Raw genomic sequence first — 23,502 nt, forward strand, 5'->3', positions numbered from 1 at the left:
ATACAGCAAATGGAATAAACCCTCAATAAAGTTTAAATACAAATGCACACTCTTTTCTCAAGGGGTACGCTAGCCTTATTGGAAATAAGGTTTAGATAGTATTTTTGCTAACAACAACATAGAAATACCTACTCTTATTCCCAGTGCCTCATGATTTAAGTAAAAGTGAGTTGTATTTTGTTGGCTTTTTTTTTTTTATTTAAATCCCATAGTGTTGTTCAGAATAGGCAGCCACAAGTATCCTCAGGCAGTTCTTTTCACGCATTCCTATTTAGAAATTCATATCCAAATATTACAGGTTGTATCACACTGAAACAGACAGCTCAAGACTGGTGAAGCTATAGATCGTAAATAATGTAGGATGGATGCCGTACCTTCAAACAAGTATGGTTAAACTATGCAGCTGTTGCTAAGTTCACACAATCATTTCTGCTAATCATAAACAAAACTGAAATAATTGGAGAAAAAAAAAAACATGAAAACAAATATTTGTAAGTCAATGGTGACAAGAAGTCTTGCCAAGGACAAAGCTCCCGACACTAGGAAGTGGCAGAAAGATCTATTTGTGTGGTCAAAGTGAAACGCTAATGTTCCAAAGGAATTGCTGGGTTTCCAGCAGGTGGTGCATGAAGCTCAGGCACCTGTTTGCATCTCTTGCTCCTTCTTCCATGCTTGAGAACAAAGTTGAAAGCCTATTGAAGTGCAAATCTTCAAATGCAGCCCAAGGTAGGAAAGCTAACTGAAACCATATTGACACTTACACCGTGTTGTCCATGTTAACTCAGACAAGCCCTCAGAACTGACCACAGCACTATTTCTCACACTTCGTTGTCTGGAAGCTACCAGGCACCAATCCCCCTTCAGCCACAAGGATTCCCCACCTCAGTTCCACACAGACTCCTACAGACACATTCACATTCCAGCAGAGGAGAACAAAGCTGCAATCACGTGGGGTAGGAAGTGGGGTTCTTAAATTAACTGTCCATGCTCACATTTTACTTATTCTCCCCTCCTGCATGACCTGTCCAGTCTCCTGCCCTTCCAGCTCCAACTCTGCCAATCCTGCAATCTGCAGTTAGCCACGGTTTTGCTCAGGACCAGTTCCCACACCCACCCAACCCACCAGGCTTCCCTGGCATTGCTACTTAATAAGGGCCACAGCATAATTCAATGCATTAGCTTTAAAAGTCATGTTACCCATCAATTAGCTAACAGATAAATATAGCATTGTAGCCTCTTCTAATAGCTTTCAATTGAGTACAGGTTAAGGAACAAGGACACCTCCAAAAACACATCCCAAAAGCACATGTGCTGTTGTAATCAGACAGTGAACAGCTGGCTACCCAAGGCTCTGTACACATTCGTTTCAATTCACTTGAAAGATTACAGTCCATCTAAAAATTTTGAAAGCATTGCTAGAACATGTTGTTTTCCCTACAGAAACTGCTGAAGTCAAATAAAAAGCAGCATTACACATTACAGAGCAACAGCTCATTAGTAACTCTTTGTGACTATTCTAAAACATGCACCTTTTTTACACTGAATTCATTAAACAGACAGAATAAACCATTCCTTTTCAGTCTAACAGTAAATCTCATCTCCAACTCCCAAGACAATATACAAGTGTTTCCAGAGCCCCAGTGGAAGGCCTGCAAACCCAAGTGCGGCACTGCCCAGAAGGGCTGCGGTAAGCAGCTGCAGCGCGCTGTGGCTCCGAAAAGCTGCGCTTCCTGCACCTGAAATGCCCAGATAAGCATGTGGATACCACCATGGAGAACAATACAAGCGCATTCACATCAGCACTGCTGGAGTAGAGGACTGCTGGAACTGCTTCCCACTCTCTCTCAAGAGAAGATACCAGGTACTTTTAAAGTCGCTTAGGGAAAGCATCCTCAGTCTCACAGGAAGGGGCTGCAGCCTTGCACCTAATGCTACCTAAAACACATAGTGCAAACACACAGTACAGACAGAGCTCCTAAAAGCTATTGTCCTGCTCTATCTGCACTGAAACTCACACCTTTTAATCAAGTCCTGTCGTTCCAATACCCTTCTACCTTTGCAGGCAGCAAATTGAAGCATGCTAGGAAAAATAAATACAGGTACACAGAAGAAATATTAATATGGAAGAGACTAACTTCAATGAGAAGCTAGAGGGAGGCACTACGAATTAGCTCTCGGATATGTTACTCAGTGACACAATCTGCAACAGCTATAATCTTAGCATCAGGAGCTACCAAAGGTTGGGGGGGTGAAAATATTTCTTTGGTGGCAGTGGGGTTTGGGATGGGTTTTGTTGTTGTTTGTGTTTTGACTTAGTGTATCTTGTGTTTATTTCTTTAAACTAATAACTTACATCTCTCCAGGGTTATGAATCTCATTGATCAATAAGAACAGACCAATATATCCCTTAGTCCAATACGGGTAATTTTAAGAACACAAATCACAATGAACAAGCATGTACAAGGACAGCACAGAGACCATGTCATGATGAGGAACGATAAACACAGGTGAGTGAGAAAGACGTGGTGATGTGCTGCCAGGCTCCTTACCCATTGCTGCTGCTGCTGGAGCTCCCTGATGGTATTCTCAGCTCGCTCCAGTTTAGAAGTGGCCTCATCACTCTGCTGTTTGAGGGTGGCCAGCTCCCGCTTTATGAGGTAGTTTTCCTCAGCCTCCTGGGCCCTCGTCACTTGTCCCTTAGGACATAATTTATTTGTTTTTAAGCAATTGAGGACAAATCGAAGAAAGATTGGCTTTGCGATGCTTAGGTGCTTATCTCATCAGATTGGTTTTGCAAACAGTAATTGATAGAAATTTTAGGACAATAGTAGTAAACAGCCGCTTTAGTACCTTATTACAGGGTTCAGCAAGCACAATTGCGTACTTGCATTTAGTTCCATTCATGCAATATTACCGTTGTACATGCACAGATTTAAGGTTGCATTGCTCAATTTCAGTGTTAATAGTGTCATAGAATCCACTTGTCATCAGAATTCATACCAAAAAATTGCATTAGGTTAGGAAAAATATTACAACGTGCAGGTATTGGGTTTATATATTTTTAGTAAACAAAATAAAACAAGTTTCTAGCAAGAGATTAGCTCTATATTTATTCCAAATCAGCAAGGCAGGGATTGAGTGCAGCATGCAAATCTGCATGCATTAAAGCAGTCGGGGGGGTTTCTGAGAGCAGGAAGACTCATACATTAAGAGACTAAAAGACTATACCTGTATCAATCTATCTGCCAAGGAAGCACTTTCCTACAAGGGAAAAATTCAGACAGGAGTAAGGAAAAGAAAAACAAAAAAAAACAGAAGGGTGATAATAGTGACCAAAAAAAAAAAAAAAAAAAAAAGAGACAAGAGCTGAGAGAAAGAATTCTACCATTTTCTATACAAACTGTTTTTGCAAATGAACAGCTCTTCATGTAAGTTAAGGCAAGTCAGCCTGGAAGTGCCAGGGAGCAGCTGTTTTGGCAGTAGGTTTAACATCGCCTGTCTGTGTGACACAAGAAGATCTCAAGGTCAGATTTCCATAACTCTTTAACATTCACCTACAGGAAATTGAGTATTTTTATCTGAACGGCTTGCTTTCCTAATTAACAAAAGTGATTGACACATTATCCTATATGATCTAGCCAATCAATGTGAGACGTGACGTATGGTCCATCCACAACATGAAAGGAAGGTACAATTCGAGCACAAAGCCAACTCTACTCAGTACCAGGGCATTCATGCAGAACTAAAACCTCAAAAAAGACGGAGCAGGAAAGTTGAACGGTGCAAACTGACAGACACAAGGAGAAAATTCCACCCCTGACAACTAATATTTTGCTTTACTGGTCTCTCACAGTAACTCAATTGAGCAATTCATAGATTCTCTTTCCTTGCCAGAATTTTGCAAGACAGAAATTTTCGTTTCTGCACACTGACAACCACCATGCCCCCCTCCTCTCCCAAGCTCCACATCTAATTAAGCTCAACTCTATTATCCTTGAAAGCATTCATTTATTGCAGATTGGACAGAGAACATAATTATTTGGAGACCACCGCTGCCCTTGGAACTTTAATTTTAATAGAGGTCCAGACTGGTTGATAAGAACTATTACTTCAAAGTTAAGCTAAGATGTTTGTCATTAAGGAAATCACAACTACATCATACAGGTTAGGTCGAGGAAAAAATATTTTTGAATAACAGTAAGATTCCAACAGAAGAACTGAATGTGTCTGTTTCTTATGAGTCTTTTTCAGATGCTGTGATAATTACTTTCAGAAGTTCTTATTAATACACAACATTTTCCCATTCTGAAGTGCTCTAATTCCAGTCAGAATGCGATACTATGAAAGTGAATTCCGAAATTTTAAGTACAGAATTCGCAAAAGCACTGGCATCTGGCAGTTCATCATAAACTTCCTAATTTAAAAAAAATCTGATTTCAAACCTTTGTGAATGAAGTATAAACCAGGGACATTTATCACTAAAAATTTGCCAAGTGCACGGATTTGATTCACTACACTTCAAACTTCTTAAAAAACAAGAGACTGCTTTTTTCAGTTAATTTTATCAGCACCTCAATATTAGAAACAAAGATGTTTATAAAACTGTATTTTTGGTCACAGCTTTCACAATATGTCCTGCATAATGTGCATTTTTCCAAACTACATTCAGAAATCACTCGATAAGAATGACATAATTGGCTGTTTTTCCACTGAATGGTGATGGATTGCACAACTGAAGCGTGACACCTTTTGGCTAAGTCAACATATAATACTCAATTCTAAGCAGAATCTTTACCCTTTTCTACCCTGTGAAACAATAACAACTGCTCGCATCTCAAAAGAGCATTCACTGTTCCTGGTTAAGGTGGACAAGACCATTCCCACTCTAGAGCAGACCACCTTGGTAAATCTGTCCCCGAGCCCAGCACCAAAATACAGAGAGGCCACTGCAGAACATTGCCTGCGTGGTGCCAATGCATTGACAACAGTCAGCCTGCGCACTTCTAAAGTTATATCCAGTTACAGAGAAGCCTAACAAAACTCTACGCCAGACTAAAACGATGAGAAATGTCTGAAAAGGTATTCTCCCCATGTACCCAGAATTGCTACAAAAATTCAAATCTCTGTAAAACCTAATGGCAGCAGCCTTCATGTGCTAAATTGAGTGCTGCAACACCCCCCTCTGCTGCTGGGTGACGAAGTGACCTGCCTTCACCTCCAGCTTGCTCTCTGCACTGGCAGGTCTGTCACTTTGCTCCTACATAAAAACCCCCATCAACTTCAGATTTCCAAAACTGAGGATTCTCTCACAACAACCTCTTTTCCACCCAAGCGGCCCACTGTTTCATGTGGTCTTCTGGACTCTGAACACATGCTTCTAACTCAGGAAGAGAACAGTACAGCCGGAGCTGGGTAGTTCAAAAGGTTTGATTTCATACTCCCTGAGAGCCAGACATAACCTCAAACATTTCAAGCACTGACCCCACTTGCTCCATTATTGCCACGCTGTTTGGGTAAGCCCTGTTAGTAAATTCCAACAATATGCAAGACAAACAGGAAGCTCTAAACCTGAGATTCCCGTTTCATTGAATAAAATTGACATCAGTTTAGGTGTAAATTAGCACAGAGTTCAACCTAATCACCAACATACTTACTTTTTCTAAGGTTTCAATGCGCTGTTTCAGGAGTCTGTTCTCAGTCCGTAACCTCTGGAAGGCAAACAGTTGAATCAAGTTAGGAACTGCAAGTCTGACAAAAGCCAACCAAGCTAACAACATTGTCTCATCACACCTATGAAAACCAATATAAATACAAAAATAATTAGTGGCCTTAACATTCTTTTATATGATGCACTAACTCCAACCGTGAGTTTAAACAGCTTCCCACAGTGAAGTTGGATAGTCGTCTTGCATCTGTGTTGCATTAGATCAAAGCAGTGTGTCTGCTAGTGAACCACAGGGCTTAACCACACAGCAGACTTGACAACCTCCTCTTCACAAACCGTGTCAGACAGAGTCTTCATGGCTAAGGGACATGAAACTACATTCCCTGTGCTAAGACAGGCTGACGAGATAGCTACGAGGTTTCCTCTTTTCCTCCCAATAATTTATGCTAAACTATGTAACAATATTTACTCAATATGTAAGTTTACACTGAAAATCATTTACCTCAGATGCCCTGGAAGTAAGAAGAAACTGTACCAAATTGCACATTTTACCAGTGCATTTCCTATAGATTTTGGCACTCAGGATTCAGACAGAAGATGCGTGTAGCCCTAAGAACAGAGCCACGGTTATTGGTTCAGTAACGCTTCACTCTGCCAGCCTAACAGACTGGCAGTGTGCTTGTTCTTCCAGCTCTCTAAAACAGCAGAGCCTCTCAGCAAAAGAGAGCAAGCCCAAAACAGTTTACGTAAGCTCCGAAAGCAGGGCCTAGGAACAGCCAGCTTTGGGTTGGCGGGGTGGTGGGTTGGGACGTTTTGGTTGGTTTTGTTGCAGTTCTTGGGGTGGCAGGGAAGGATTTTAAATCAGCTCAAGTACTAGAATCTAAAGTTACAATTGTCTTTCAAACTATTTCATTCTGCCCTACTCTACAGAGAGCCGTCATTTGAGCCCTGCACATCACCTGATCGAAGCTGCCACTACAGCAGGACATAACTCTGCTCACCGCTCCACTGTCTGTTACAGTGGTCACAGCCTGCTAAGAAGAGCTGCAAACGCCACAGCACTCCCAGGCGCACAGCACAGAATTGGCCTGAAGAAACCAATCCTGAAGGGCCAAACGACCAGCCATGGGCAGGCAACGGTGCTATAACTCACACCCTCGACTAAGCTCTGTATGCTGCACTCACCCATTATATCTCCCACTGCCTTTTCTCATGGAACTAGCTAAAAACACGATGCAAGGAAGCACATCCAAATCAAACACCATGCTGTGAAAAAAAGGTGAAAAAAGAAAAAAAGGCAGCAAAAGCTAGTTATGTCATAAAAGCCAAAAGCTGCAATGATTCAGTACATGAAGGAAGTAGGTCAAGTCAGGGAAAAGCAAACAACAACTGCACTTGCAGGGTGGATTTTTCCACAGTAAGTATCGATTGCAGAAGCCCCTAAAGAAAAAGTGTCTGCAGACAGAAGACAATCTTGGGTCCAATGCAGACAGAAAACCAATATCTCCCAGCAAATGATAACCCACTCGTGCATTCTGATAAACTCTGCATCAAAATATGATCTACCAGCCTCCTGTGTGGGGCACCTGTAACACATGTAACACCTGTTACACATGTAACCTGGTGTATTCAGAACCCCTGACAAATGAGGTTGTCTATAAATGAGCTTCAGTCAGCAGGACAAAACAAAACTAAGTACAGGAGGCCTCCAACAAATATTTTTCTTTAAATTTCCTCCAGAAATCTCAATAATTTCACTATCTGTGTCCTCTATGAACAGATATCCCAATACAAATGTTGAAAGGAAAGAGTGGGAACCCTAGTCCATATCCTGCTATGTGCACAGATCAAATATGTATCAGGAATGAAACTGATCCATAAGTAAATTTGTTAAGACTCTCTTACTTTAATTTCAACTTGTTCTTCCATTTCTTTTGTCTTTATTGTAGTGTATTCCTTTTCTAACCTAAAAATTAGAAATAGTAAATTATGATTAGGAAAACTGCAGATAACTTACTTGATGTAACACCTAACAAACAGTAGAATAGAGAGACAGATCATTGATATTTCCTCTGTTTAAGCGGCCACTTGAAACGCACTCCTGCACATATTTAGACTGGACATTCAAAACAAAAATTCAAACATCAAGACCCCTGTAGATCTGAACTGACTCTGAACCAGCACCCCAAAGTGCAGGTGCCTGCTTGCATACATTTGCAGCAGCTACTCTGTAACAACCCCACAATCTGAATAATCCCCACAATAATCAATTCAATAGACTCAGGTAAAAGGAAAAAAAGCTGGGAAAGCCTGGACAAACATGACTTAGGTGTCTTTGAGACAGTGACATGGAATAATCCCATCAATTTCTCTGTCTACTGTTTATCATCCAGACAACAGAAGATGCAAGAAGATTGGAGATAAATATCTTAAACCTTTATAACAATTTCGGCCCCTCTTCATCAAACCACAGAATTGTCCCAACTGAAAAAGGGGGCAACAAGAAAAAACACACCAAGATAAACGATGTCTCCACAGAAGGCAATCAGGGAAGTTCAGACGTAAAATGTCAGGCTTTTAAACAACATACACTTATATCTGCTTTCAGAGAGAATGTTTTCCCCCCCAAGAGCTTTGTTTCTACTTCTGTTTGGGAGAAGACTGCTCACAGTACAGCACTGATCATAGGTAGCTGACAGAAGGACTGGCAAACTCAACTTGAAAGCCCCGAGCACAGCCTGCAGGGCAAGCACAGGGCATGGGCAATACATTACAGCCAACAGGAGAATCGCCAGACTTTACCTGGGAAAAGCACAGTATGTGCAGCATGGCTACTGAACATCATTTACCGCAGGCAGAAAAGAGGAGACGTGCAACCAACCTTAAAAAAAATAGTTTTAGGCTCAGGATTCCAAACCTCCAGTGAAAGTTATTGCACAACCATGAATGGTTTTATGAAGTTTCATCAATTTGTATTTTGAATATACATGCACTCCTTACCACTGTGAATAGTTCCAGTTCCTGAGAACTAAACTCTTCAGAATTTAGGCCAGATCACAAAGTTTAACCTCCTTTCCCTGCTTCACCCTCAAAAAAATGAAACAATCCTCCAAAAACACACCCTCACTTCTTCTGTCCATGTCCTCTTTACATAAGTGCTGTAATTCTTCACAACTTGCAGCTTAATTTTATTTAAGAAAAATGGCAAATACTGCTCTAGAAGAATTTTCTTGTGGACAGAACTTCAGTTTCAACTGTTTATAGCAAAAAAAATACAAAAAAGTTTAAAGATGGAAAATTCAAAACAAAATATCAAATAGTTTTAAATATAAACAAACAGCTCTTAGCAACAGTAGAATCTATGTTCTCAGAACATTATACCTACTTTTTCATCTTTTTTGCATTGTATTTGACTTGATAAGATGCTTGGATTAATTTTTCTGGACCACTGTCAAACTGATGTGGAATGACCTTTTGAAAGTGCTAAAAGCAATGAAAGCACAAGATTACATATGATTAATAGCTGCAGGAAACACACACACAATTACACATTTCAGACATCTCTTAGAATTATTACCACCTTAATTTACCTGTAACATTCCTTCCATGTCAAGTTGCAGCAATTCTGCTTGGTTCATCTGAAGCAGTGCTAAACCTACTCGAAACACTATCTCTAAGCCCTGAAAACAGAAGGTAAGAAATACCCAACAATTATTCATGGCACCGTCAGCAGCACAGAATGATTCCAGTATCTACTGACGTTGAAAGTCTCATCCAATTTCTCAAACAGGCAAAAGGCTACTGAAAAATCTCTCCACAAATTGGTTCTGGGTTTCTTGTTTTGTTCCAAGGACAGGCAGTCCGGCTGTTTGTCCTCATGCTGGACCCCTACCCTCCATGAGGCTGTTGCTACAGTAAGAGCTCAAGTGACAGGTGTCATCTGTGTCAGCTTTACCAAAAGTTTTAAATATACCCAGCACAAAAAAAACCCCCAGGGACTTCTCAAAAAGCCATTTTCATGTCCAACATGGTACAACACAGTTAAACTGCTTAAACAGACAGAAGCCAATGTCTCACTCATCTGTACAATCGTGGACATTCTTGAGTGTAAACTGAAAGGATACATCTCTGACTGACAATTTTCTAAAAGGGGATCACAGAGAAAGAGCACAAGTAGACCATAAGCTTTGATTTGTTAAGAATTAAAACCATGCAAAGCCCTAATCCTAAACATGACTTAGGTGTCTTTGAGACAGTGACATGGAATAATCCCATCAATTTCTCTGTCTACTGTTTATCATCCAGACAACAGAAGATGGCAACATTCACTATTCTTGGCCTGAACATCCATTATGGAACTTTAACTCTGGCCTGAAAGCAGCATTAGTTTCCACTCCAAAGATACGATAATACTGGGAAACAGATGTCCCAGTTGTATGCAATGCTATTGCACTGCATCCACAACTGACAAGTTTGGTAACTCCTCAATAGGCTTAGAGTACAGAGCTGCATACAGTACCTACATTCAAAGATTCAATTTTCTTTCTTGATAAACTACATACACAGACGTCATCATCATAATCATCTGATAAGCCTAAGGACTAAAAATCACGACTATTTGAGATTTGCCCATCATAATGGAATTTATACCACTACCTAAATAACTGCTTTTAGCAGCTGCTACTGAAACAGAACACAGGAGTATTGAGTAGTTACCTCAGACATAAAGATATCAAATATTCTTGTTGCAATTGGTAGTGGGAAAGTTGTAAGGAATATAGTTAAAAACCACGATGATGCATACATAGAAGTGTGGAAACTCTGAGACTGAAAGTGCACATAAAGCTCTGGAAGATGCTCCTGGAAAAGAAGTGGAAGAAAAAAAACATATGTTAAGCTTCTGCTGGTGGCGTGTCCATGTTCTGGACAAATTCTGAATAAATGCTGATATTTAGTATAGACAGCAGCTTTGTAATGCAGACTAGGAAAGACCTTATCATTACCAAGAGCCATGCAATAGAAGCTCCAGTACAGAATGCCCTGCAGCACTTCTCTAGCCTGCACAGACTACAAAAACACTTCCTGATCCTAACAGGAAGTCACAAGCTTGTAAATCCCTAAGTCTAGAGCAGGGAAGATCTTACATACAGCCAGAGACTGCTGTCTTATCTGCTACCTAACACCCTACTCCTCATCATATTAGGGACTGGATCACAAAACACAAACTTTTTTGTCTCTATGAGCCTGACCAGGAAGCAAATGTTCTGTCTGACACATCTGAACATGATTTTAATTCTACAGAGGAGGGTATTTCCCACTCTCCATTTTTATATTAGCTATAACGTGATTACGAATTATATGAATTATAAATTGACTTTCAGAATCATCAATCCAAACAGAATTAGACACTCATATGCTTAAACTGTAGCAATACAAAGTCTCAGGCTTCAGCGTTTCAAGCCAGCTGCTGTCCGCCCAAGGTTAAAGTAGACCATACAGCCCCATGCATTTACCCCAAATTCTGAAACTGGTTGCTCTCAAGAGAACAGCCTAGAAGCCAACAGACATTTCTGCTCTTGAACTGCAATTCTCCATTTCCTTACTAACAGTTACCAATGAGAAAGTCTGACAGATTTTGTAGGTACCTGTATCATGCATTCAAACTGGTACATACAAAGGCCCAGTTCAGCCATGCTTGGTTTAAAAAGTTCTCGTAGTCTGTAATCTTGCATTAATTTAACAAACACACAGAATGCCTCTTCTTCTGGCATCTACATGAAAAACAAAAAAGTAAAAACTCTGGACAAACATAAGGATACACTGGAGTAAGTGCCTGGGAGGGTGCAGAGTGTGTGTGCACGCAGTGGGGCCTGGGGGAGTACTGGTTTTTTGGTTGTTGGGTTTTGGGACCATTTTTTTCTGGGGGAGTAGGGATGTTTTCAAGGGTTTTATAACCAATTACTGTAATTACCTTTCATATATATATTGAATTCTATCAAGCAATTTCTAATTTCGAAGCTGAAATGGATATTTCTTACAGCCTGCTTTGTCATAAAACTGAAGACTATCAAATCAACTGTGCAGTTCGATTTGAACTCCAAGGAGACTCAGTGTAACAGAATCAAAATGAGGAGTTCATTAACAGTTGAAGCAACATTCACTGAAGCAGTTCACAAATCCGCAATCCTACCTTAGCTCTAAGAAATACATGTGTTCTTCCCCTCAAAGATAGCATCTTCTTAGCAAATAGGGCCACAGAGAACAAATCTCATTTGCTTTGGAGGGTAAACAGCTGCCCATGACAATTCCATAGTAAGAAAATGATGAAGGAAAGCTAGTATAAAAATTCCCAATAAATCACCATGATATTATGCATTCTAACAAGGATTTGAAGGTTTGTATATTTTTAATATTGTGTTTACCTGCATAAGCAGTAATCCAACTATAAAAGCGCTTCCTTGACAGTATCCAACCTCACGATCCACCAAAGAATAAGCCTATGAAATAAAGTTTTAAGACTCCCAACAATTAAAACCTCATTATTAATAAATAGTAATCACAGTTCATGTTGTTATTTTGCTAATAACGTTCTCTTCCTCTCCCAAACCCAGCAAGGACAGACACTATTCAGGAGTTTTAGTCAGATATTCTAGCTGCTACCTGCTGCTACAAAGGGGTGAACTCTGCTCTCTGACAACTACAGAGCTAAACCTAAGGCATGCCTACAAAAATACGGGCAGTTTTCAGCTATGGGACCTTGCCAAAAGATAACCAAGAGAGCTAGCATGAAACTGCACAACGCTACTGCTTTTTCAGGAGATAGACCTGATGAAGAAACAACAGTTCTTTTCAAGAGCAATGTGTGCTGCAGTTTCATTTACAGGTGAAGGAAACATGGGGATGTTCACGCGCACTGCATATCCATTTTGGAGTTATGGAGGTTACCAGGATTTGGAAACCTGCTGACTTTGCTGTTGAAATACATTGTATGGAAAAGTCTGTCTTGCAAAATTTAAATTCTAATACAATGAAGACAAAATAATGCAAACCTAATGTTACGGTGGCATCCTCACTGCGTGCTTGGGATCTCCAACACTGCACGTTAGCCTGTACCAGCCATTTGCTGCTCCCACTGGCAGGTTCAGGAACACTTGAAAACTGAATGCTTGTTCTTATTTACAGTGATCTTGTCCTGGTCAGTGAGGTTTACTTCATGCCACCACTGGCTATCAGCAGGTCGCATATGACTTTGTTTTAACACAACATTAGGAAGCTTTTTTAATCTCTTTTCAAGTAAAACTCTGAACTATAGGAATACCGTATACAAAAGCTATCTTTGAAACAAGGATGTAATTTGTTAAACTGCTCATGTCAAGTGGAGTAAGTTTAAAAAACCTGAACACAAGAAACTGATACCATTTTGGCATCCAAATGTTTATGCCTGTTCTTGCTCACATACTTTCAAGGGCTGAAATAGCAACTTACCTTCATTACATTGAACAAGACCTCCTGCCCTAGGCTGTCTTTTTCTTTAAAAAAATCATGTTCAGGGTATGTTCTAGCAATGTCCCTTCTTATTAACTTCTCACAAGGAGATGTCATTTTCAAAAGCTCTGAATACTGATCCTTAATTGGCATGCTTTGGGCACTGCACAAGAGCTGCCAAACAATTGCTCTGAAGTGATGAGGTATCCCTTTTCGAACAAGCTCCTGAAGCACAAAAAAGAGACACAAAAATTCATTATATATTTCCAGAAAACACGAACATGAGCCAAAATAACAAAATACTTCAAAAAATTAAAGTTCCTCACAACTTCAGAGAATGTTTACGTCATGTCACAAACTAACCATATAGTTTACACAATGTGTACACCTTAATTTTAGTGTGATGGATTGCCAGCTAAGAGAGAGAAGGAATCCTTTTTAGTGGCTAAATTAGCTAATGAAAGTAGCTCCCTACTCATAGTAAGCTACTTCAAAAACAGAATATTCAAATAATTTTAAACAAGAACTCCCATGAGCCAGAATGTAATATAGTTATTTTTATATTTCACTGAATACTATTGATAACACCCTTAGTTACGTTTGTACCATTGAGATACAAGAAATCACCAATTTAAAGTTATTTCCATTGTAAATGCAGAATGACACGTTAGGCTGACTTTCAACAAACAAACCAAAACCACAAAAAATACTGAGAATTATTTAACCAGCAAAGCAAAACTCACTGGAAATGTAACTAAATATTTACGGAAAATTAGTCAAATGCTCCCCAAATTATACTTGGCCAGCTGTACTAACAAGCAATACTGGTGATACACTGAGGTGTTCCAATGCATGCAGTTCAAACAAACTTTACCCCACCATCTCTACTCATCACTATCTCACTTCTGCTTTATCTTGCCAGGTTTATGGGGCCTTCCTTCTGTGCCCTTTTGGGAGCACCGCTAAAAAACCTGTTTTCTCTATGCAAGCATGTAGGCTTGAATTCATTTTCTCCCCTTGCTTCCTCTCTCAAGTCATGTTCTCTCTTCACAACTGCTTCACATAAAAGATACTTCACTTGAGCCCATTGTTCTGCCTCCCCACTACCTATTCATACACACACATTTCAAACTGCTCAAAAGGCCCTGAAATTTGTATTCTGCACATAAAACCACAGACTGGAGTCACTAAAGAACCAAAGCAGCACAGACTTGCCTACAAACACAAAATCCCACGCTGCTGTACTTGCTGCCTCTGGAACACGGGTATGTTCAGATGCCCCGGATAATTTTTAGTTTGAATTTACAGTGTAATTGAATTCCAGTGTTGTATGTGTCTACCACTAACCCTGACTGGACACACAGTGGTCAATGTTTGTCCAGTTCACTCAGAATTTAGAAACCATGTGTTCTGCTTGAGGTCATCCCTGGTGTCAACACACTGCACATGCACAAAACCCTAAACTGATCAGAGCCTCAGTAGCATTATCAGCTTTTCTAATAAAAATGCTTTCAAATGACAGCATCCAGCTATTGGGTGCCCTGAAGTGGGTTTTCAGTAATTCCACTTTGAAAAAATGAAGCACATCTTCCCTATCTATGTTCATGGTAATCTCTCTTTAGAGGTAGACCGAAAGCTTCAGCATTCAAGACACAGTAAATGCATTTAGGACATAAAGGGACATTTGCTCGGAAAAAAATGCTACCAAAGTCTGGTAATGATGACATCAGAAACATTAAGGCTTAGGGATGGAATAGGTTCAACTTGAAGCATCAATTTAATATATATCTATAAAAAATCAGACCAACAGGAAGACAAAACAGTATCACATCACGTTACAAATATATCCTAAAAAATAGTCTCCAAGTCGTACCTTAACTTGCTTTTCTTTCTTTTTCCGTACATCTTCCCATTCGTTCACAATCCTCCCCCACAAGATCCAGGAGTCTTCCTCAAGATGGCTGAGATTGCTGGAAGCTGATGAACTAGATACGAGAGAAGATCCACTATTTCTTCTTGATCCATTTACTGACCGCAAGGATTTGCTATCTGTTTCCAAGAGTCTGCAAACACAGCAATACAAAAAACAAATTCAAGTTCTTCCAATCACAGGACCACACTGCTAATTGTTTGTTTAGAAGTTAACTCTTACAACTTCTGTACAAAGAATGCACCCACAGGCTCAGTGGAACAGTTTTTCCCAATACCTATTTGCACTGAATTTGAAAGGAAGAACTGGTCAACATTAGTGCTTCTTCTTGGGATCTCAAGTCATTCTGCAGACAGAAAACACCTCCCACTGCAGCCTTTCAAGACACAGATAAAAGTGTCACATCATGTATCAATAACACTAAAAGATTTTCATACAAGTGTTTTGGGTCTCATGAACTAGATCTTAACAAATAAAGATATCAAATTAGAGAAAGCATAGAAGCATTGCAAATCTAGTGTTCTTTTACTCATCCATCAGCTGGAGATAATAGGCCTACAGGGAAGATGTACAAGGTTTGTTATGAGATGTAACTACCAGCAAGAGGGTTTGGATTTTACCAACAACAAAACCCCCACACCTCTCGTGCATTGAGCTGACAAAGAGAACAGAAGGAAGTTAAACATCCCCAATGATCGCATCAAATGTCAAAGTATTGCAAAAGAGACAGTAATTTTAAAGAAAAGAAAAAAATTAGCCTGCTAGAAGACTACCCAATTACACTTCTTTTTAATTGATAGTGTACTGAATAATTAAAACATGGAGCAATTTTAAAACATCTGACATTTGCTGACAACTGTTCACAAATCAATATAGTGTTTGTAAATGTGTGGGAGAAATTGCAGCCATAAAGAACAAAGACCAGGCAACAACAAAAGAGGTCCATATGGCTAATGAGTGTGTAATTAAAGCCTGGAGTTCTGATTAAGATCTTCTGGGGTTATCAGGAAGCAAGGCACACATACAGTACTGGACAGGCTGCCCAAGAGACTCCCTATGAGCTGGTTGCTGTGGCTATTGATCCCGCAGGGGCTGGGATTCTGAGCAAACAGGCATGTTTGGTTTGTCCTCAGCCAACACTGAGCCCCACGAGTACAGGAAAGGTTCCTAGACCACATGTTAGGTGAGAGCAGGAACTCGGACTAACTACAAAATCTGCTTTACTATATCAGGAGTTTCATTTGTGCTTCCAAGAATCCCAACATCTTCAAATCAAGGGTATCCGGCTGAATGATTTCGCAGTGCACCTGCACAAAAGTTCCCTCTGCCTCACAGCAAGGTCAGGTTAGGCTTTAGAGATTTAATAAATCATAACCTGGGTTATACTGTACCTGCAGTATATCTATAATTCTTAAGCTCTCTGCTGTCATAGAGATATTTATACCAGCTTTCCCTAAACCCAGCTTTCACCTACTGTTGTTTATGGAATTTAAGGAAAGAAGGGTAATTCATACCATGAAGACAAGTACAGTCTCTGCAGCACTGTTTTGCCTGGAAAAGGGTAGTGCCTTAGGAAAAAAAATAAACCAAAGAAAAATCAAGCTTTTTCAAGATCAACTTCAATTCATATTAAGGAAATGCAGAAAATTTCACTTTGAATAAATAAAATATAAATAAAAAAATATAAAATATTTTTAAAATATTTTTAAATATATTTTTATTTTATAAAATATAAATTAAAAATACACTTCTAATGTTTAGTAACCTGGCAGATACTGATCCATAATGAAAACTCAGTTTGGAACTCCTCCCCTCAATCTGACAGTGCCTAAGGATCAAATTCAAAGTAATCAGAGGAGAAACAAGCACAGAAGAAATATTACGATTGTAAACCCAAGGTTCTAACAAGTCACTGTCAGTATTCACAGCCTTCCACAGAAGTTGTGCTAAGTTTCTGTAATTCAACCTTACCTGGATAAACTCATTGTCCTTAGATGTGAAAAGAGGAAGTTGTTTTTACAGCAAGTGGCGAGTTCTGTGGCATTTAGTCACCATTTTCTTTCACCTAAAACTTTGTAAATGATTTACTGACTCCAAACAGCTCCACCAGGACTCTGGACTGAGCTGCCTCATTGTTCTGAGGGGACGTTCAGTGCAATTGGATTACAGAATAATGCAAGACATAACTGATACAATTTGAGTTCTTACCACTCTTAGCTGTTTAACTGGTTCATAGTCCCCTTATTGATATAAAAGCCAACAATGAAAAGGAAACCTTTAAAAATGTCCATCACCAGCATTTTTTCCAGCGAGCTGAAACAAGAATAGTTCCCTGTGTTCTGAGTAAAATTCCTTGTTAACAAAGTGCCACTGTGCTAAAATGCAGATTCAAAATGGTTCTGAAACTACAGCATACCCAGCGCAAGAGCAGCACTAAATTTCTGTAATTGAAGTGTAGTATCTCAGGAGAAGAGGTACACTGAAAGGATAGCCCCTAATTAGAATTCACACAGGAAACTACTGTGCGATTGTACAACTGCTCTGGCTAAATTACATAAAACCAGACAAGATTTGCTAGCTTATTTACTAAGTAAAGAAAGCTGACTTGAAAAAGAAAGGCTAGCAAGCCCAAGCTCATATTCCTCTTTCAACGAGCAAACCAGTAACTGCAGGGCTTAAAGAGATGACTCTAGATGTAAAGACATAAAGCTACAACACAGGCACACAGTCCAAAGAACAGATTATTAATGCTTTCCAAATAAAAGTTAGTCACTGCATCACGAACAAAGCTGAACGCAGATTAAATGCAAATCAGCTTTCTTAAAAGCACTCCAAATATTTTTTTTCTTCTTTTGATAAATTTTGATCTGCTGCTAGCACAGCAAAAGGTACACAGGGCTCATGTTCAAAGCAGAGACAATCCCGTAAACCACAAGGAAAGGAGGATGAGGTGTTTCTAGAAGCTGCTTCCATCCTTGGTCAAGAACTAGACAGATATAACAAATTCCCTGTAAGCTGCACTGCTGTTAGGCTGTATAATACAAAGATAAGAGAAGATGGGCCAAGTGACACCACGGCATCAGCCCCTTCCCCTTCTGGTTACCCTTTTCCTCATAAGGAATATATAAGGAGTATACTGAAAGTTACTGCCCTCGTAACTGAATCAGCAGAGTAGAAAACCAAGAAACTCAGTGGCCCCAGTGCAAAGTCCAGCACGCCAGCAGAAGATGGAACAGAAGCTGGTTTGAGCTAAACTGTCCAACTTTGCCCTTCCCTGCAGCACAAGGCAGAGCAATCTCCAGGAGGTATCACAGCCCTGCAGCTCTCTGCTAAGTCTAAAGCCTACCTGGAGCTCGAGTTCTCCTTTACAGTCAGTCTCTCATGAGCTACTGAAATATATGCGTCAAATATAACCACATTTTGCAAGAGGCCAGCTGACTTAGAAATCCTGCCTCAAGAGCGCAAAGATAGCTTCTGGAAATTACACAGCCCAATTTCATCTCTTGGCAAGACTGCCGATCTGCAGTCAGTGCGCACACCAGGAGCAAGTGATCCAACACAGTTTCATCTTGAAATGTAGATAGTGCAGATATATACAGCCATGAGAAGGCGGGCAAGAAAACAGTTGTTTACTATATAAAAACAAAAAAAAAAGCCAGGATGAACAGAAAAGACTGATTAGATGTTTACTCTTCATTGAATTAAGACATTATGCATCTGCCACCATGAGCATAACAGCAGGATGTATCTAGTAATTCCTGCAAATAAAGATGGTTAAACACTGTCCTGTCTCTAAACAGAATAGACTATGCAGTGGAAAGCAAGAACTGGGTAAAAGTGGCAAAAATGGAATTCTGAAATCTTCAACATTTCAAAAAGCTAAGAGAAATTACCAATTTGAACTAAGAAGGTGAAAAGGCTATATGACAGTTTCATCCCAGAGATATTCCATTTTGAATTAGATACTGAAAACCACATTGCTCTAGTGTAAATTCTACATATTAGAGGCAGCTGCAAAGAATCCTGTAAAACCAGGAGAGAAAGACACCATATAGAGTTCCACAAAAAAAGAAATTTTAAAAGCATCATGCAAGAACACAAGTTCTTAAACCTTGGGGCCTTGAAACTGAAATGTTATGCTGCGAAGTTTTACCTAACGCCCTTCAACAGCCCCTGCACCAAAACCGCAATGAACCCGTTTTAGCATTGTTACTATACCAAAGAGACCAAGAAGGTTTCCACTCACCTGTTCTGCTCCTCGAGCTTAGCAAGCAATTCTAAGTCGTCCGGGCTCAGTTGTGTGGGTGAGGATGGTGAGAGCGCGGGTGTGGAGAGTGTGGTGGAGGATGATGTAGTGTGCAGAGAGGCAGACGGACTGGCCACCTGACTGGCCATCTGACTGACCGTGTGCGACACCGTGTTCTTCACCCATGAGAGAGTCGAGCTCAGCTTCCCTGCAACCTTCTCTGTCGCCACCTGCGATGACAAAGAGAAGAGGAGGCAACAGTTGTCGGTTTGGAATAGTTTTTCTTCCAGTAAACCTGCCATCACTGATGTGAGAAAAAAAGATACCATCTGCAGAGGGACATTGTTTATTTCCCTGGAACACCCAGAGCTGCAAGAAGCAACACAAGCACCAACAGCAATAGGATAACATGCAAGTATGCTGCTCATCCACAGCGAAAGACTTGGCAGAACTCCTCAGGTATACTCACAGAGCTGACTTCTGCAGCACCGAAATGCTGTTGCATCCAGGATCAGCCCAGACTTCCCAGTACAAATATAGAAACAAAAGCTTATTTTAAAACATCTTGATAAACTAATAATGGTGCAGAAAGTGTAGAAAAATAGACATAGAAACAATCAACCACTTCAATGATGGACCCTGAAACAGTACAAGTGTATTAGTATACACACTCCAGACTACCCGCCATTCACCTTCATTAATCCCTGCAGAAAAGTGACAGAGCAGTGGCACCACATTTCTAATCTAACCAAAGCAAGAGATCCTCCAGCATCTCCCGGCATGCAGAAAACAATCACAAAGCATCTACACGAATCTGCCACAGCTCCTGAACATCTGACATTAAGGCCTCAGGCAGGCATCTCTTCCCCTTCCTCACCTTCTTCTGAGGTCGCCCCTACAATAAGAGTCCCTTGACCACGATCCCACTGCCAGCGCACAGACAAGCCTGGGGTTTCAAAACGATACTGGAGGAAAAGTGAGAGGTGCTACCAGAGCAGAAGGAAGCTCTGAACAGACAGTTGGGGAATCTGCAGATCCAGGATTGTGGGGGTTAGCTGGGGCTAACCACAACCCATGCTACCTCCTGACCACTGTTATGGGGTAACAGCCCAACAGATTCACCGATTGCTGGAGAAGAAAAGAGAGCAGTCCTGGAGCTATTTTCTAAGGAACCTCTCACTAGAGCTTCCTTCAGTTTAAGAGGCTTTGACCTACAGTGACTCAGAGCTCAATTCCGCCCTGTCCCAACACATGCACAATCTGGATGCACCTTAGAGGAAAGGGCACCTGCCCCACAAAAGGTTAAAACTTTCCAAAAACCAAGGCTGAAGAGGAACTTCCTTTGAAGTGGGGCTGCTGGCAGCTATTTATTTTGACCTCTGCTGACTTCCTCAAAAGACTGAATTGCTCAGTGGTTGCCACAAACAATTCTACAGTACAGCTTATGCAATAATTGCTAAGATACTAAAGACACTGAGCTGTAGGAAAAAATACTCTTGAGATCCTCTACCAGAATCTAACTAAAGCAGAATTTCAACTGGAAAAACTAACTCCGCCTCAGCACACTGCAGACCCCTCTGAAGCACAGGATACAGACCCAGTGACTGGTTGCTAAAGCAGAAGCTTGAATTTAGATACAATGCCACAACAAAATTTTTTGTGAACCTAATCCAGCAGAATTGTATTTTCACACCATACTGAAAGGCATGACACGCTAAATGCCTTCAGAAAACAAGAGGAACCCACTGCAAATCAAACACCAAACAGTGGTACTCCTCTCCCCCCCTTCTCTCCTACAGAGCTGCCAAGAGGTTTACCATTTCCATACACTTAACGTTCATTCTGGAAACAGCAATAGGTTTTGCTAGAACTCTTCAGATGCAGGAATACAAAACACAGGTGGGAGATAAGCATCCGAAAGGTTCCAGCTGGTTCTCACATCACCACGGGACAAGAAAAAACAGGTATATCAATGTTTTAAGCAAAACTACCCACCATATGATCTTTTAAAGATAATCTTTGAAAAATCACCTCCAAATCCTAGCATTTGACACCATCTTTTATGCAAGAAAGGAATAAAAATTGCTGGAGGTTTCAAAACCTTAAGTGTAATACACGCATTAATATTTCACTCAGTCAATATCTTCTATTCTCTATTGCTGGAAAAGGATAAATTACTGCTGTTTCACTTTGAATAAAATAGCATCATTATAAAAGTAACTCATACATCTTGCTTTAGACTGATTATTTTCTCAAAGGCTTTAAGCTGCTTAAAACATAAGTAATGCAACTAGACCTAAAACAAGACTGGCCCCATTTTCACCAGCATTTAACAACACAGCACACGACTGCCACGCTCAGTATGTTTCACTAGTCACTCATTCTAAGAATCTGACATACAAATATTTCGAGTAACACCCTATGTGACAGAAACAGGAAGAGAAAGCATACCATAAATTTTTGCCTTCTTACAAAGCAAAGTAACCAGGAAGACTTACGGTGAAAAAGTAAATCCAGGCTGAGTCTGACTTACACATTACAAGGTTCACATTGCATGTTAAGAGAGCTGAAGCTTATCAAGAATCTCACTGCATTCATTCACCAACACATCAGCAGGCTTTAAAAATTAATGCAAAGGTTTGTAGAAATCAATTATGTGAAAAATACTAAGAAAAAGTATGGTCAAGAAAACCATGCAAGACAGCAGTGAAACCAGAACAATGTGTCTGACAACACTACTGATGCTCAAAGTAGCTCAGAGGTTCATTAGAACGTATTCACAGAATTAGTACCCCACAAAAATATCCCTAGTCTGCTATCTGAAAGCAGGAATACATACAGCAAGTAAAGCCACAGCTGCAACAAGCAAATGTTTGAAGGTCAAAAGGCTGGCAGTGGAGTTCGTACCAAAAACATACAGAAACTTAGTCTGGGAAAACAGCTACATCAGTCAGCAGGGCCAAGTCGAAGCAGGAAAACAGATCTGATCTAATAGCTACCTTATCAAGCCTACATCCTTCTGATGGGCTTTTCCAGGGAATCCTAATAACCTAAAGCCAGCTCTCACTGTCAGCATCAGTCAAGATTCCTGGACACAAAGGCACTTAGCTATCAATCCTAAACAGGACAGGGTAACAGGATTTTCATAGTTTATCGTTTCACCCATGTTAATCTCAAAAATTATATTTAGGGACAGAAGATGTCATAAAGTTATTCTTAGACAAGTGACTTCAGACCTTCCAGAAAACAGGCCGCTGAAATTTGAAAAACCTTTCTGGGAGCAACACACCAGTGTTCCGATCCACACACATGGTGCTCCTGCACTCGTCCTTCCAACTCTTTACCCCACCCTTAACAAAGAACAAAAACCTCTGCTACCTGGCATAAGCTGTTCAACTCTGTGCACTCTGTTCCACCCAACCGGGCAGCCCTACCTGCCTGTCACCAAACCACAGACCACTGCTGCTTCCCACCCTGCTGCCGACGATCGCCACAACAAGGAATCCGCGTCCCATTACCAAGACAGCATGTTCACACAGTGCAGAAGTGAATCCTACCGACTCCCACCGCTATGAGGACACACGTACACAAAATACAGAGATAAAGCCTACCAAGTCCCAAGAGATACATACCTCTCTACCCTGGCAGCACAACAGAAAGGGGCAAAGGTTTCATTCCAGCCCCTTCAGAGAAATGGGCCTCCCTCAATTAAAAAACAAAGAGCTATCAATTTGTTGAAATGAGTCCTCCTGCCTTTAGACATAACAGTGCAGATAAATTCGTCATGAACAATGGCTGGTACTTTCGCTGGGCGTCACCAACTCCAAGTAACACAGGGAAACCTGTATGAGCATTTGGTTCAACACCTCCCTGCTTCAGAGATGTGATTTTGCTCAACACAGCATTCTAGAAAGTCTCAAGAAAGCCAGTATTGTTAAACCTTCACTCTTTTCTTATTTTTGGACAGTGTCGTCAAGGCTTTCCTAAACAAATATTCCTTTTACAGACTGGTTATTATTTAATTGGTAACTTCTCCGCAGGTCTGCAGCAGCATCTCCCTTTTGGCTACCACAATGATGCTCTGCACTCCTTCCCTTTGCTACTCCTCATTTTTGTGGAGAAGCAACCATCATCACCGCTCAGCTGTGTGTCACAGAGAGAACTGGTTTCCTTTTT

General features: G+C 40.5%; 1 protein-coding gene across 6 annotated transcripts in view; it reads right to left on the reverse strand.

Annotated features, from left to right (window-relative positions):
* Window positions 1–23,502, reverse strand: part of EVI5 (ecotropic viral integration site 5) — a 69,574-nt gene that overhangs the window by 40,072 nt on the left and 6,000 nt on the right. For 2 of the 6 annotated variants that reach the window (XM_054072512.1, XM_054072511.1), the window contains exons 2-13: window positions 19,327–19,556; window positions 15,024–15,213; window positions 13,151–13,375; window positions 12,088–12,162; window positions 11,311–11,436; window positions 10,382–10,525; window positions 9,256–9,345; window positions 9,051–9,148; window positions 7,571–7,631; window positions 5,655–5,708; window positions 3,229–3,261; window positions 2,550–2,696 (exon numbers count right to left, since the gene is read on the reverse strand). In XM_054072512.1, coding sequence (XP_053928487.1) covers window positions 2,550–2,696; window positions 3,229–3,261; window positions 5,655–5,708; window positions 7,571–7,631; window positions 9,051–9,148; window positions 9,256–9,345; window positions 10,382–10,525; window positions 11,311–11,436; window positions 12,088–12,162; window positions 13,151–13,375; window positions 15,024–15,213; window positions 19,327–19,475 — 1,392 coding nt within the window. In that variant the 5' untranslated portion in view covers window positions 19,476–19,556. Of the gene's footprint in view, window positions 1–2,549; window positions 2,697–3,228; window positions 3,262–5,654; window positions 5,709–7,570; window positions 7,632–9,050; window positions 9,149–9,255; window positions 9,346–10,381; window positions 10,526–11,310; window positions 11,437–12,087; window positions 12,163–13,150; window positions 13,376–15,023; window positions 15,214–16,594; window positions 16,649–17,051; window positions 17,182–19,326; window positions 19,557–23,502 lie in introns of those variants that run through there. The other 4 variants (XM_054072515.1, XM_054072513.1, XM_054072516.1 and 1 more) reach the window with 4 other exon arrangements.

This window comes from Cuculus canorus, chromosome 8 (assembly GCF_017976375.1).
Source record: "Cuculus canorus isolate bCucCan1 chromosome 8, bCucCan1.pri, whole genome shotgun sequence".
NCBI lineage: Eukaryota > Metazoa > Chordata > Aves > Cuculiformes > Cuculidae > Cuculus > Cuculus canorus.